This window comes from Populus nigra, chromosome 7 (genome assembly GCF_951802175.1).
Source record: "Populus nigra chromosome 7, ddPopNigr1.1, whole genome shotgun sequence".
Classification (NCBI taxonomy): Eukaryota; Viridiplantae; Streptophyta; class Magnoliopsida; order Malpighiales; family Salicaceae; genus Populus; species Populus nigra.
In genome coordinates, this window is record NC_084858.1 from 880,208 (window position 1) to 893,058 (window position 12,851).

The following is a 12,851-nucleotide window of genomic DNA, read 5'->3' on the forward strand; positions in this document are numbered from 1 at the left end:
AGATACAGATAAAAGAAATATGCATGCTACATGATCATCCTAGCATGGAGTGGTTATGGGTCATTGTCGAAGGCTTGTTTTTGTGAGGGATTGTCTCGTCTGTCTCTTGCAATCACCACCATTGCTTCTCTCTCCATTGTTCTTCAGTTTATTTCGCACAAGGCAAGTCCGAGGATGCGATACACGAAAAACAGATAGAAGGGTTGCAGATATACAACACCAACAATAACCACAACACTAGGAAATGGATGGATTAACAATATCAGTTTGCAAGATGCATTTATTTGGTAAAGGCATGCCAATCAACAGTTGTATTTGCATCCCTACATCAATGGAATTCTCTGCAATCATTACCAAAGTGATCTCGAAGCAAACTTTGTGATACAGTAACAAGAACATTACAAAAAATACTTTCAATATATCATGTGAAGGCATATGAAATCTCAACAACAATACGGTTCGACCATATAAAAATTAGGAAGAAAAAAAAAACTGATATGGATCGAGTGAACATGGCAAAAAAGGTAAGAAAATAGAGACATCCAAAGGGGGAAATTCATCACAACAACACTTACTCTTTCAGGATGAAGAGCAGCAAGTCTTTTTAGTGTCGGGCTCAGGTCCTCCAACTACAATTGTCTTACCGTCTTTGATACTAGCAGGTGCTGACTCTTCTGAAGAAAGTGACTTCTTACTAATTATCCTATATATCTCTGAAAGAATTGTCTGGAAAGCCTTCTCAACATTTGTTGCTTCGAGAGCGGATGTCTCTATAAATGCAAGCCCTTCTTTCTCTGCATAACTTTGAGCATCCTCGGTGGCAACCGCTCGAAGATGTTTCAGATCAGTCTTGTTCCCAATTAACATGATCACAATATTGGAATCCGCATGATCCCTCAGCTCCTTCAGCCATCGACTCACATTTTCAAATGTTGTTGGCTTTGTAACATCATATACGAGAAGAGCTCCAAGGGCACCCCTATAGTAGGCACTGGTGATTGCTCTGTATCGCTCCTGTCCAGCTGTGTCCCATATCTGAGCTTTCACAGTCCTTCCTTCAACCTAGCCAGAATACAGAGCACACAACAATATGCTTTTAGAAGTAAATAAATTTACTTTAATGAAAGACATAGGATGAAAATCATGTAATGTTGACACAGAAACCAGACAAGTAGATTGCAAAAACGTGTGTGTCCTAATCTGGAACATGGGAATCCATAGCAAATGCACTGTAAGCAGCCACATTTATTCGAGGGAACCAATTATCATGCCGTTTGGTATGCATTTTGAAGTGCTTTTAAATTTAGCCTCAAATGGAATTTTAAATTGTAACCAACCAAAAGTCACATACTCCTGAACCTGTTTACGAGTAATGTCAAATGAATAGCACCAAAGTAGCTTTAGTTTTACAAAACTAATAAAAAAATAAAGGCACTTTAAACAATACAAATTACTGAACACTTCATAGGAACAGCCAAAATTCCTAAACTAACCCTTAGCTTAGGAATGCATTCGATATATATTTCTATGTTTGATTATCAGGGCTCTTCTAACATTTTTAAGACATTTATCTTCAGTCTCTTGCACATAATCTTGGAGAATTTCACACTCTTAGATGATCAAGAGTCTTTTCTTTTTTATCATCATGTCCCAAAGCCAAAAGTTATTCTCGATCCATATTTACTTTCACACTTTTACTTAAGACAGGTCATGTAATTTATCAAAACAAATAAGGGTCATTTTAAAAAGGAACATGTTTGGAAAGTGTTGAAAATAAATTGACATCGTAAAATGGAAGAGTGGAGAATAGAAATTTAAAATAAGACGCAGGGAGAAACTAGCTTTTTGAAAGATGTGAATTCAACCTCGTAATAGCTTGTAAATGAACAGCAACAAAAATGCTTATAACAACATGCATGTGACAAAATGTACTTCATCTTGCATGGAACTTCAAATTTATTTTTCCATGGAAACAGGCTTGCCCAATAGATTAATTCTAATAGATATGACCCAGTCATCCAATTGACCATTAACATCACAGCCAGGGTAACAAACTATATCTCCAAGTTATTTAAGATCAGAATTTACATTTTTCTATAGATAAATGATGCGTAACAAACTATATCTCCAAGTTATTTAAGATCAGAATTTACATTTTTCAACATCACACTTCAAGTGTTGGCAAAAGAGAATGAAGATATGTTTTATAATGGAACTTCAACAGTTTCTATGTTTTTTTGGAACAAAAGATCTAAGAATGGTTTAAAAGATTCCTTCTGGGTGGGACAAATCCATTTTTAGCACATGAAGGGCATGCAATCTCATACAGTCCTACTATAATCTCCTTAAGAAAATGAAGATAGATCTCAGGAACCCTTACTAGCCAAGATATGCCACCAATAACTAGTGGTAGAAGGTGGATGGCACCGCTATAAAAGCTTTGGCAGTATTCTCGTGCATTGGTGCATGTCTAGTCTGAAAACTGTCTAAGAGTATCTATTTCAGAACTACAACTTGTTAAATACTAATGCAAATGCTGCTTATTAGTATTTCATTCCAATTTCCTTTTCTTTTCAAGCCTATTCCATTATACTTCTTTCATTGTTGATTTTTTTTCCATTTTTTCTGAAATCCAGTCCAATTCATAAGCAACATAGCTATGATCCTATTTAAAACTTAACAGGTAGCATCAACATCAGCCATATTGTCAGCTTTTTTTCTGCAATGGCGAATATTGAACGGTTAGAATAATGTAGCACACACCTATCATACCATATTATTGTTCTTTGTTATCCAGACATCGATTCATGATATCTTTGGCCGACAATACTAGCATAAAATGTAATTCTATCACAGCCCAACAATATTGAACAGTTAGAGTAACGCAACATAGACCTATCATTGTGTCTTCCACTAAGTGAATGATCTGAGCATAGAGTGAAGAGAGTGTGGCATTGAGGTTTGATAGGAAACAACTATTCTAACCTCAACACCACACTCCACTAACAATCAATTTGCTCTGCAATGGAGAATATTGAACATTTAAGAGTAACATAGCATTCACCTATCATACCACATTATCGCCGGTATTCAAACCTCAACGCCACTCTCTTCACTCTATGCCACTGCCACTCACATGGATGGTTTCTACGACACCGGTGCTGGTCAAAATTCAGATACAGTGTATGAGCTCTTCCTATGTAGAGGAGATTTTTTTTGCAATGGAAGAGAGAAATGGAACTTGATGCAGCTGAACTAGCAGAAAATGGAGGTTCTATGTGACATGTCTTTTTTCTTTATAGTTATCTTATACACTCTATCACAGCTCAACAATTTGAATACAGATACCGTTTCTATATGAATTCATCTGCTTACACCACAAATAATTCTTTCTCATCAAACCTCAATGCCTCTCTTTTCACTCTATGCAAACGCCACTCACAAGGATGGTTTGTACACCACCAATGCTGGTCAGAATTCTGATATTATATGGGCTCTTCCTATGTAAACAACTCCCCTAAGTTATGTCAGAGTTACATCAAGACTTGAAGATATCATGTAGAGGAGATACCTCCTTTAAGTTATCATAGTTGCATCAAGGGTTTTGTTTGACCAGCACTGGTGTTGTAGAAACCATTGCATAAAGTGAAGAGAGTGTGGTGTTGAAGTTTGATAGGAAAGAACTATTTGAAATGTAAGTAGATGAATCCGCACTGCACTGGCGTTAAGGTTTGATGGGAAAGAACTTCAATACCATTTCTGTACGAATTCATCTCCTTACACCACAAATAGTTATTTCCCATCAAGTCTCACCGCCACTCTCTTCACTCTATCCAAACACCACTCATAACGATGGTTTCTACAACACCAATTCTCTATCAAGTCTCTTCACTCTATGCAAAAGCCACTCTCAAGAATTGTTTGATAGGAAAGAACTATTTGAAATGTAAGTAGATGAATCCGCACTGCACTGGAGTTAAGGTTTGATGGGAAAGAACTTCAATACCATTTCTGTACGAATTCATCTCCTTACACCACAAATAGTTATTTCCCATCAAGTCTCACCGCCACTCTCTTCACTCTATCCAAACACCACTCATAATGATGGTTTCTACAACACCAGTTCTCTATCAAGTCTCTTCACTCTATGCAAAAGCCACTCTCAAGAATTGTTTCTACAACACCAGTACCAGTATTTGTCTAAATTCTGATAGTGTGTATAGGCTCTTCCTATGTAGAGGAGTCTTTTATTAATTTTTTGCAATGGAAGACAAAAATGGAAATTTATGCAGCCGGAGGCATCTGAAACCATAACTCAGAGGAGGTGTCTTCTCTACATAGGAAAAGCCCATATACTTAGAGACAGTCCTTCTTAAAGTAACGTAGCATACACCTATTTGAATGCCGATGCGTGCATGGTTTCTTTTGAATACCAATACTATTTATGTACGAATTCATCTACTTATAGAGCGTAATGTTGAGGTTTGATGGGAAAGAACTACTTCCAGTAAATTGTTGAATACCAATACCATTTATGTACGACTCCATCTGCTTACACTACAAATAATTCTTTCCCATCAAACCTTAACACCAAACTCTCTTCACTCTATGCAAATGCCGCTCACAAGGATAGGTTTCTACAGCAGCAGTGCTGGTCACAATTTTGATAGCATATATGGGCTCCTGCTGTGCAGAGGAAATACCTCCCCTGAGTTATGTCAGAGTTGCATGCCTGAATAACAAAAAGGAGATAATATGGCGTGATAGGCAAGAGAAGATTCCTCTCGTTCATACTATTCCCGACCTTTTATTAGCCAAAGCACACCCTTTGTATTTACGACTTTATGACTTAACAGAAATCCAACCCTCTTAGTTCCTTCTAAACATCCTCTCAAGCCAACAACTCATATCTTCTTGAACCTAAACCTATCAAATTCAATATTAAATTTTTATCTGTCTACACCACGGAGGTTCCTTCCATTTACATTACTCCAAAATCTCTTTTACCACCCAAAGTTCAGATCGAGCAATTTCAATTAAAGTGACTGTGATCATCATTATTATGACTTCTCAAACCACATTACCATTTCCAGTTTTTACCAAACATTCCACTTAATTATCAAACATTCGCTCGCTAATACCTCTGAAATCACACAACAGAACAAATAATTTCAAACAAAAATCACAAAGATCCGATAAAAATCAGAATAATCAGATCAAACCATAACTTAACGAGATCGAACCAGAGACAGTTGAGAATTGCAGATAAAAAATCAAACCAGTAGCAAAACATTCAGAATTGAAGTAGATCAAGCAAAGTGTAGCAGTGAGTAAATAGAGAGAGAGAGAGTAAGGTAATAGTAACTTGAAGAGTGCGAGTAGCGAATTCGACGCCAATGGTGGACTTGGACTCCAAACAGAACTCGTTGCGAGTAAATCGGGAGAGGAGGTTCGATTTTCCTACTCCTGAGTCGCCGATTAATACTACCTTGAACAGGTAGTCGTATTCCTCGTCTGCTCTCCTCGCCATCCTTCTCTTTTCTTTTTCTTTTTATAGCCCTCAGAAAGAAAGAGAAAGAAAGAAGACGATGAGATGAGAAGAGAAGAAGACGATGTCTTCGCTTTGATCTTTTTCTTTCAAAAATCAAATCAATGAGGAGTGTGTGAAATGTCAAGTGTGTCCCTCCCTCTCTTCGGATTTGTTTTTTATGGTAATATGACGGAAATGCTCAAGCGTTTTGATCCGCGTTCTGATTGTTTTTCAAAAATTTTACTGAAACATGACTGAAGAATGAGGTAACCCCCACACCACCGTGCCCGGCGAATGGCGATGCAAGTTGCCTTTGGATTATGATTTTAGGATTTGTATGGAAGGGTAATAAAATTATTTTTTAAAATATATTTAAATTAAATATGTATTAAAATAATATTTTTATTTTTAAAAATTTATTTTTGATATTAATACATCAAAACTATTTAAAAATCATCAAGATAATAATTTAAAATTAAAAAGATAATTCAAAAGCACTATTAAATAGTAATGTCAAATAAAAGTTTAAAACTTAATTAGATTTGAGGCAAAACTTGGATTGTAAATTAAAAAAATTAATTAAGATTAATAATTTTTTTTAAAAAAAATCAAAACACTTTTATTTTAATCTAAGAGATTTCTTTTATTTTTTTTAAAAAAGTCAAAGGGTTGATAGCTAGATTTTTTTTTTGATTAGGTTAGTCATGGGTTGACTAAGTTACCAGTTAATCCGTGTTTATGATCGAGTTAGCCGTTTTTTTTTCCATTTCTTTTTCAACCTGGACCTGTTTAAGTCCCGAGTTAATCATATCTTGGATTAACCTGCCAAATCGGTATATGTTTTAAAATAATGCTTGGGATTGAATCTTGTTTTAATTTGAGTTTTTTTAAAAAATTAACTACAATTACTTGATTGAGCCTAACAACCCTTGATCAACCCGACAAATTAATCTAATTAACTTAGTCAAAACCCGCTTTAACTTTTAAAAGAATATCTTTAAAATTATATTGTTTTAACTTTTAAAAAAATAAACCTAAATTAATATAAGTTAACCTATTCAATTCATTTTTTATAATTCAAGACTAGTTATATTTGATGATAAGTTTAATAACTTTGCCCCATACTATTAATTTTAAATTTATATTATATAGGATAGGGTGATAATTTTTTGTTCGGTTTGATTTTTATAAAAAAAATAACTAAACTGATTTTTTAAAAAAAACCAAAACCAATTCAAACCGATCAGTTTCGTTTTGGTTTTTTAGAACAAAAACTGGTTCAAACCGATTTGGCTTAGTTTTTTTGGTTTGGCTTGATTTTGGCGGTTTTGGGTTGGTTTAGCTTAGTTTTTTTCGGTTTGGGTTCGTTTGATTTTTTCGATTTCAGGTTTATAAAACCGAAACTGAATCGGTCAGTTTTTTAAAATTTTAATCAATTTTATTAATTTTTTTCATGTTTTAATTTTTTTAATTGTTTTTTAATTTTTCTTGATTTTTCGATTTATTTGCTCCCTCTAGGAGCTATGGTCGGATAAAATGTGAACGACGATCGAGAGACACCAAAATAATAAGAAATAAATAAATAAAAACGGAATATACTTTCAGTAGGCAAAATTCCACAGCCTCCAAATAAAACCCTAATAGAAGTCTACTTTCTCTCACATTTCTCTCGTTGCCTCTTTCAGCTCTCGTGCTCAACGCCTGTAAGCACAGATCGCCCTTTTCTTTTCTTGAATTAGCTTTTGATTTTTTACTACAAGCATTCTTAACTTTTGTATTTGCTGTTTGTTTTCAGATCTGAAATTGGAGCGACTCGTTTCCTTTCTCAGCCATGGCTCTCGTAAGTTCTTCTTCTTCATTCTAATCCAATTTAACCTAATCTTGAATTATACTTTTTTTTTCTACACTTGTGTTATGTTTTATGAAAATTAGCTTAAAGGGATTAAAATTAATTTGGTTTGGCTCGGTTAAGGTATTGTATGCCGGTAAGACGAACAAAAATGCATATAAGGCACTGATCGCTGCAGAATACTCTGGTGTGGATGTCAAACTTGCTGAGAATTTTGAGATGGGTGTCACCAACAAGACTCCTGAGTTTCTCAAAATGAACCCACTTGGAAAGGTATAATTTTTATTTTTATGTTTTTTTTTTGTTTTGGAAATTGGTGTTGTATTAGATTTCTAAATAAAGGGGGTCTGGTAATAATTTTATCAGGTTCCTGTCTTGGAGACTCCTGATGGTCCTATCTTCGAGAGCAATGCAATTGCACGTTATGGTAAGGCTTTACGCATGACTTGATTTGCCTGCGTGCCGGTGGTTGCTTTCTTGTAAGATGTTATGTGTTATGGATTTTATGATAATTGTATGGACACTTTTTTTGAGTTTTTTTACTACTTGTTCTTGCAGTTACTCGATTGAAGGCTGACAATCCTCTATATGGTTCATCATTGATTGATTATGTAAGCTCTTTAGTGTGAAACCATGGTGTCATAGTATTTGCTAGTTGCTTGTGTTCACACAATTTGTTATGCTAATATTTTTATTATTTGTGTTAATCCTTTTAGGCCCATATCGAGCAGTGGATGGATTTTTCAGCAACAGAGATTGATGCTGGTATTTCAAGATGGCTTTATCCTAGAATGGGATTTCAACCATATCTCCCTCCAGTAAGTTGTCTATTTTTTTTTGTGCTCTGCATTCTCTGAGAACTCCAGTTTTTCTCTCTTTTATGTCTCTGGAATGAGTTCTTTTTAACAGCATGTTAAATTTAGCACTGGTTTATTTATTTAGCCAAGTCATTTCCAATTGCCAGTTATAAATGTTTTTGTCATGTAGGACCACATTTTATAAGGGGAAATCCTGCTATTAGATATTCATGTGGGACTACATTAAAGAGAGTGAATGGAATGATACAATCATAAATATTTTTCCACGGAATAGTAAATACAGTTTATCACTAACAAATTTGGTTTCCATTTGTGACGAGCATCTGAACGGATTTCTATTATGTGACAACATTGAATGCACATGCCAGGAGAATGTATTCTTGACATGATTATGCCATTTTAATAAGTTAATTCTTTATTTTTTTTATTCTGTAATTTCAAGATTTCCTTGTATGCTAGTTCTTTTTTTATCATATTGTTGATGGCCCTTTAATATTGATATGCATGGATGTTGCTATATGAAGGCTGAGGAGGCTGCGATTTCTGCATTGAAGAGAGCACTGGGTGCCCTGAACCTGCATCTTGCCTCGAACACTTACTTGGTTGGGCATTCTGTGACCCTTGCTGACATCATCTTGACATGCAATCTTTTTTTAGGATTTGCTCATGTCATGACTAAGAGCTTTACCTCAGAGTTCCCTCATGTTGAGAGATACTTCTGGACCATGATTAATCAACCAAATGTCAAAAAGGTAATTGGTGAAGTCAAACAGGCTGAAGTAGTTGTGCCAATTACTAAGAAACCTGGTCCGCCCAAAGAATCTGCTAAATCAAAGGCCAAGGAGGAACCCAAAAAAGAAGCCAAGGAAAAAGAGCCGGCAAAGCCCAAAGCTGAACCTGCTGTGGAAGAGGAAGAGGCACCAAAGCCAAAACCGAAAAATCTTCTTGATTTATTGCCACCAAGCAAGATGATTTTGGATGATTGGAAGAGGCTCTACTCTAACACCAAGACCAACTTCCGTGAGGTTGCTATCAAAGGTATATCTTACCCTTTTTCTTTTGATTTTCTCCCATGCCCATTCTCTGAGCAGTGAATCTGCTATTTCAAATAGCCTCCAACTTGTAGATATATTTGGTGTGATTATTTTTGGAAGAAGAATTAGGGAAGAAATCAGGATGCTTTATTTTAGACTGGATTATTTTGGATTGACAGGAGTTTACTTTGAACTCTTGGGTGGTGCCAAGTTATTTCGGTCTTGTGCAAAAAAGAAATTGGTTTCTATTTTTTTTGTGTAGTAAATTTGGATTTGTTTTATTGTTATTAATGGAGTTATGACCTCTCATCTTCAACTTCTATTGTAGGATTCTGGGAAATGTATGATCCTGAGGGTTACTCACTGTGGTTCTGCAACTATAAGTACAACGAGGAGAATACTGTGTCGTTCGTCACCCTGAACAAAGTCGGCGGATTTCTTCAAAGGATGGATTTGGCTCGCAAGTATGCCTTTGGGAAGATGCTAGTGATCGGCTCAGAGCCTCCATTCAAGGTCAAGGGGCTGTGGCTTTTCCGTGGGCAAGAAATCCCCCAATTTGTCATTGACGAGTGCTATGACATGGAGCTGTATGAATGGACAAAGGTTGACATCTCAGATGAAGCTCAAAAGGAGCGTGCCAGTCAGATGATCGAAGATTGTGAGCCATTTGAGGGGGAGGCCCTTTTGGATGCTAAGTGCTTTAAGTGAAGCAACCTCTATCTATTAAGATCATGTTTCTGGCTGCAACCTTTTTTTGGTAGTGATTTTGTCGCTTGTCCCGGACACATACTGAAGTCTAGACTTTTTATGATTTGAACTATAGTGTAAGTTTGTTTATGCGCTTTACTTGGCCTTCTCAAAGTTATCTGCGTGTTTTTTGGTGGCCTTTAATTGCCAGAATCTCTAGGGTTCTTGTGTATTAATCTATTGTGCTCAGTATTTGTGATCAAAATTATGTTCCATCTTCCCAAGTTTCGATAGAAAGGGCAAAAGGGGAGTTTAATCTACAGTTGCAAGTTGTGCATGTCTTCAACCACAATGGAAAAACAACAGGGAATGGCGAACAGCGAACTTCCAGTTCTGGGGAGAAAGCATGGCTAGCAAGCCAATATTCACATCGATTTGCCTTGCTATGAACTTGACTGATGGCCGATGAAGAATCTGTCGAATGGCCTTGACAAATGAGCATGGATGTTGCTGTCATCATTTTTGGTTCCCTTGATAAGGGTCGCAATAGCTAAGGAAATCAGACTCTTAACTCCCCTCACCTTAGAGTTCTGTAACCTTTCTCTTTAGCAAGTCGTAAGCCAGCATAAATACCCTATAGCTGCTTCTGATCTGGAGCATTCCCAACATGCGAATACCCCTGACAGCTAGCTCTGTTCTTGAGCATTTCCCAATATGATAAGCAAAACCTTCAAGCCAACGCAACAGCACTGCGTGGTTCAAAGCTCCTTGTGTTATCTTAATCCCGTCAAGCATGGGAGCTAGGTAGTCATCTAACAAGCAATAGCCCCCTTTTAACTGATCAATATTGATTCGGAGAGGAAAATTCAGATTCAAAGAATTACTAGGGTATTGGAGGCAACCTTAGAGACACCTGACAAGGTCTTATTTCTGGAACACGAGTTCATAGAGGTAGCATTTACATCATTGCCGTAATGATCTTTACCCTATGCTTGAAAAACAACATGGTATGGATGAAAGAGCTGACACGAGAGGAGAGAGTCAAGTTAATGATTTCTTTTTGCATCCATTGCTGAATGGTTAAGGCAATCATCGACTAGCTTTTGAGCGTTCAGTTCAATCTCTGTTCATGGAATTTATACATGTAGCTTGCCCTTATATAGCTTATGGGGCACTTCAGTTACTCAACATTCGTTTCTTCACTCACTAGGGAAAGAAAAGGGATTTTAGAGGACTCAAAATCCTGTGCTTAGAGGACTCGTCTTATATTATGATACTCCATTAGATTCGACATCGGAGGAGGAGGCTGCCCGTGCATCCACAACTATAATGTCTCTCGAGTCTCTATCTCTTCTTATATTTTAGAACAATTACCAATATTACGTTATTATATAGCTTTTATTGGAAAAACTAGAGCACAACTATACTCTTATCACTTTTATCAGAACCAAAATCGTAGATCATGCATCTTATGTTTTGCAGTATAGGGACGACCCCACTTTGCTTTGTGATTTGCAGATATTTACTTCAAACACCAGGTTTTGTCTCAAGAGAGATCTCAGAATTTATCTTAATGCATATTAAATCCACTTCAGATCACCCTTCATATTTACATGGGAAGTAAGAAATAGGCAGAGAGAGATTAGGGCACAGTAAATATCCCTCCACTCAAACATTCAACCATAGAGCTAAAGGAAAATCAAGAACATGTTTCCTAATATACTTAAAAAGAGCTGCTGCATGATCTTCAACTGAAAATGCATTAATTTATATATATTTTTAATATTTTTCCATGATTTTGACATGAATATGTATATCAAAATCATTAAAAAACACCTGAAAATGTATCGAGACGGTTGCAACTTTATCACCATTAAATCCTAATAATACATCCCATGCCCTATAACACGCTTCTCATGATCTAATCTACCAAATTGTTGGATCCTAGGAGGGTCCAATGGTGATGGTGGAATGGATGAACATCTTGAGCACTGATGTTTGGTTTTGTTCCAATCGGAGGAGTCATGTTGATGCTTGTATCTTGGTGAGATATCATAGGGCTCGTGGCTTGAGCAGTAAGTTCCAGGCTCTTTCTTCTTCTCTTTCTCTTCTTTCTTGGTGCCGTTCTGCTTCGGATCCGGCCTCCATTGGCCTTCCGAAGACGATGTCCTTCTCCTTCGAGAACCGCAATCCCAACAACACAGCCATGGGACGCCGCCGCTATCTCTATGGTTTCTGCGACGATCACTGCTTCCGATGCATATGAGACAACAACAGAGATTATGGTCACCGTCCTATATATCCATGCAAATTAAACACAACATTAGCCCGCAATCGTCCGTTAATCACAATCATCTACGTTAATAAATTACAAATTAAGTAAGAAAAATATGAACTAATTAATATACTGACTATAAAGCCAAATCAAGTAAATAAATTTATGTGGGTGGCATCGATAACCAACCATGAACATTAAATAAAAAAAAGCTATAATTTCAATAAAAAAAATTTAATGAAAAAAGGATATAGAAACTGGGAGTACTCTCACCGAAGAGCAGCAGCCATCAAAGCACTGATGAAAATCAGGACAGCAGCAGCAGCAGCCATCAGAGCACAGATCAAAATCAAGACAACAGCAGCAACAATCTGGATCACAATCACAATCACAGTTCCCGAAATTACAGTCAATATCGCTCATCTTCTTCTTCTATTATTATTATTATTATTATTCTTATTCTTATTGCTGGAACTGATCAATGTAGACTTGTAGATTTTTTTTCTTCTAAGAATAATGTATAAACATTGTTCATAGATAGAAGGACTTACTTATATAGTATTAGCAGATAGAATCTTTTGCCTCTTTCCTCACGCTTTGCAAGCTTTCCTTGTTAGCTTTAAAGGCAGGGAAAGGAATTTGGGTGCTGTTTTCGTTG

The 12,851-nt window shown here is 36.4% G+C and overlaps 3 protein-coding genes across 4 annotated transcripts; 1 reads left to right on the top strand and 2 right to left on the bottom strand.

The window, feature by feature from the left end:
* Positions 1-398: 398 nt before the first annotated feature.
* Positions 399-5,787, bottom strand: LOC133698897 (ras-related protein RABA2a). Its single transcript, XM_062122003.1, has 2 exons — positions 5,366-5,787; positions 399-1,062 (listed from the first exon to the last, which is right to left on the bottom strand). The coding sequence occupies exons 1-2, from the start codon at positions 5,528-5,530 to the stop codon at positions 580-582; spliced, it is 648 nt and encodes a 215-aa protein (XP_061977987.1). The 5' UTR covers positions 5,531-5,787; the 3' UTR covers positions 399-579.
* A 1,292-nt stretch (positions 5,788-7,079) lies between these two features.
* Positions 7,080-10,183, top strand: LOC133699263 (elongation factor 1-gamma 2-like). Its single transcript, XM_062122456.1, has 8 exons — positions 7,080-7,233; positions 7,326-7,370; positions 7,503-7,652; positions 7,746-7,806; positions 7,938-7,990; positions 8,096-8,197; positions 8,722-9,235; positions 9,560-10,183. The coding sequence occupies exons 2-8, from the start codon at positions 7,362-7,364 to the stop codon at positions 9,937-9,939; spliced, it is 1,269 nt and encodes a 422-aa protein (XP_061978440.1). The 5' UTR covers positions 7,080-7,233; positions 7,326-7,361; the 3' UTR covers positions 9,940-10,183.
* Positions 10,184-11,664: 1,481 nt separating this feature from the next.
* LOC133699136 (uncharacterized) lies at positions 11,665-12,851 on the bottom strand. 2 transcript variants are annotated; one of them, XM_062122285.1, is made up of 3 exons: positions 12,745-12,851; positions 12,467-12,490; positions 11,665-12,212 (listed from the first exon to the last, which is right to left on the bottom strand). In XM_062122285.1, the coding sequence occupies exons 2-3, from the start codon at positions 12,481-12,483 to the stop codon at positions 11,840-11,842; spliced, it is 390 nt and encodes a 129-aa protein (XP_061978269.1). In that variant the 5' UTR covers positions 12,484-12,490; positions 12,745-12,851; the 3' UTR covers positions 11,665-11,839. The 2 variants fall into 2 exon arrangements, with proteins under 2 accessions (XP_061978269.1, XP_061978268.1); XM_062122284.1 differs by lacking the exon at positions 12,745-12,851 and having other exon boundaries at positions 12,467-12,716.